Source organism: Quercus robur, chromosome 5 (assembly GCF_932294415.1).
Source record: "Quercus robur chromosome 5, dhQueRobu3.1, whole genome shotgun sequence".
NCBI classification, from domain to species: domain Eukaryota; kingdom Viridiplantae; phylum Streptophyta; class Magnoliopsida; order Fagales; family Fagaceae; genus Quercus; species Quercus robur.
In genome coordinates this window covers 86133498-86136461 of record NC_065538.1, presented here as the reverse complement: position 1 = coordinate 86136461, position 2964 = coordinate 86133498, and the positions used below count along the sequence as shown (strand labels likewise).

Here is a 2964-nt window from a genome sequence, read left to right as displayed (position 1 = left end):
GTAACTCGACTTCATGGAAATCGAGTTACAAAACGCCACTATAGGTACTTAAAACGTCACTATAGGCTTCTTAAAACACCACTATAGGGCCCTGGATTTTTTTTTTTTTTTTTTTTTTTTTATAACTCGATTTTATGAAAATCAAGTTTCAAAAGAGGGGCATTTCCTTGATTAGTTTGGAAAATGAGGCAAATGCTAGATTTTTTTTTTTTTTTTTGAAAGGGGCATTTGCCCATTTTCTCCAAGAAAACTATAATGTAGAACTTTCAAATCCATTGTCTCTAATGGATTAATTTATTAAGAAAATGGAGAGAATAAAGAAAAAAAGGAAGAGAAATTAAGGTAGCGATTGTGTTTTCATTACAATTACATTGCCTAGTTGGTAAGCCAGCACAATCTCATTAAGCAAAATTAACAATAACAATCCATTTAAATTTCAAAGCCTTACCAAACGCATCAATATATGTGTAGATGATACAACCAAAACTCGGAGTGTTTTCAATAATGGCAAAATCAATACACACACAGACACACACACACACACATATATATATACGAGAAATGCTATATCCACAACATTTTTACAACACTTTTATAATATAACCTAGGTGGCAAGTTGTTATTTCCTATTACTAATAATCAAGAAAGTAATTTCTATAACAACTTACCACTTAGGATTTGTTGTGAAAGTGTTGTGAAAATATTGTGAACGTAGCACTTCTCATATATGTGTGTGTATGTGTTGTGAAAATATTGTGGATGTAATATTTCTCGTATATATATATGTGTGTGTGTAGAAAATATATATATTTTTAGACTTCAAAGCATTCACGCATGTTCCTAATGGCAAAATTAATTGCACAAGCATTTTAAATAATGGCTCCTCAAGGTTTTTTTTTTTTTTTTTTTTTTATAAGATAGAAATTTTACTCTAACCTAATTTAAGTACATATGTGTGTGAAACTCCCTTCTGGAGATTTGAACCCTGCCCCTTGCCCCCCACACCCCACAAGCGCTTATACTTATATAGTGATCATCACCTAATGGTGTGTAGTGGTCCCTCAAGGTTATTACTAAAAACATGTAACACATTTATTTATATGATTAATGTATCATTTTTGTTTCCTTTAATTACTCTTATACCATTAATCGCATTAATTCGAAGTATATTTAATGCATTTCATAAAATAAAAAACTTTATATATTATTAATATGCTGTGTTTTTGCCTCTAATTACTCTTATTCCATAATAAAATTAAAATAAATATGTAAGTAAATCTTTTTAATAAAAGCTTTTTTTAATTTTTCATTTAGAAAATTAGAGATATTAACAATTTTTTTTTATATAAGAATAAATAAGATAAATATGGATTTCATAGTTTGGAGTTAAACTAAAAAATTATTTAGTTTTTATATGATCACCCTCAACACAAGTTGTCTCCTCGATTCTCTTGTAATCATAACTTCTATGCCATAACTTTGACTTGACAGACTATAAATTCTTCCATTACAATAACTTTTCTTCCGTAAAACAACGCATTCGCCATGTTGGTACAGTTTACCAGTCCCATGGTAATTGTCGCAAACTCCAAGGCCATAAACCTCTTCACCTCATGACAATTTTGAATTTCCATTTATAGCCATAGGTAGCCATTATATCCTCCATAAATAGTTAAATACCAAAGCTTATCACCTCAAGACATTTTCCGATTTCTATTTATAGCCCTTATCCCCTATAAATAATTAAATACCAATTCACCGCCAATGAAATCATTCTCTCACTAAACTTACAATGAAGTCCAAGAAATGCCTTTACCTTCTTACCCTTCTCATCCTTTCACTTTACGCAACAGCTATGGGAGGCAGACATGGTGTTCTTGATGAGGAGGGAGAGTGGCAGCCGATAAAGAACATTACAGACCCTTACATCAAGGTGCTCGGAGAGGTCTCAGTGTACTACTACAACAACAGGACATCATCTCATTTGTCGTTCGTAAAAGTGTTGAACGGCGACACCCACGGCCATTACTATGACGATTACTATTACCGGCTCGCCTTGGAGGCTCAGGACAGTGGACTCACCAAAAAATACCAAGCAATTGTGTTGGAAAGGCGTTATGCGTATTTTAGGAACGTTACCTCGTTTACTCCTTTATAGAGCATTAGCCTTAAATTAAAAAAGGGTGGTTACTTGTTAAGTGTTCAATGTGACCAAACTTCTTTTGGTTTGATTTGAAGAAAAAATTACCTCAAAAAATAATAAATGGTTATAAAGACTCGAAACAATATATATTATCTCTTACTTTTTCATATTTGTTTGCTTATTTCATTTTAATTTTTGTTATATTAATTTTATATGTCAATGGAGGAGGGTATGTATGACTTCAATTAAAATAGAATGTAGGAAAAAATATACATGTAATTAGCCCAGTCAATCCATGGTTGACCTCAAATTATGACTAAGGCTTTGCTGTTGTTGTTGTTGTAATTTTTTATGCGTAAAGGATCAAGTATTTGCATTTGTTATGAGGATAAGAAAAGGGAAATTATTTATAAAAAAATGATTTTTTTTTATTTGAAAATTTTTTGGATTTCATTGTTAAATTGGGATTTTGTTCCCATGTAGAAGATAATGGTCTTAGAATATTTTCAATTAATAAAAAAATAAAAAGCAAATGGACAAGTGAAATTTAGGATAAAGGCAGTAGTGTTACTTTTTTTAGTACTTATGTGTGCTTAGATAAAGGCTGGTAGTCCCCTATATAGTTTTACACTCATCCAAATACAGAGAATTTACAATGAAGCAAAACTATGATATAGCAAAAGATAAGTATGTCCAGCTCACCCTAAGTCCATTGTACTATTCACCTCCACATCGTCAGTCTTCAATCCTACTCTAGTATAATCTCTAAGTATATATGTATATGAAGTTTCCTGGAAAATTAAACCCCAACATTTGCCCTC

The 2964-nt window shown here is 31.4% G+C and overlaps 1 protein-coding gene across 1 annotated transcript; it reads left to right on the top strand.

Moving 5' to 3' along the window:
* The first annotated feature begins 1855 nt into the window (after positions 1-1855).
* Positions 1856-2158, top strand: LOC126728889 (cysteine proteinase inhibitor 5-like). Its single transcript, XM_050434645.1, has one exon. The coding sequence runs from the start codon at positions 1856-1858 to the stop codon at positions 2156-2158; it is 303 nt and encodes a 100-aa protein (XP_050290602.1).
* The last annotated feature ends 806 nt before the right edge of the window (positions 2159-2964 follow it).

Excerpts from the sequence above, each read along its gene's own strand:
- LOC126728889 (XM_050434645.1), top strand. The coding sequence starts at position 1,856 with ATGGGAGGCAGACATGGTGTTCTTGATGAGGAGGGAGAGTGGCAGCCG.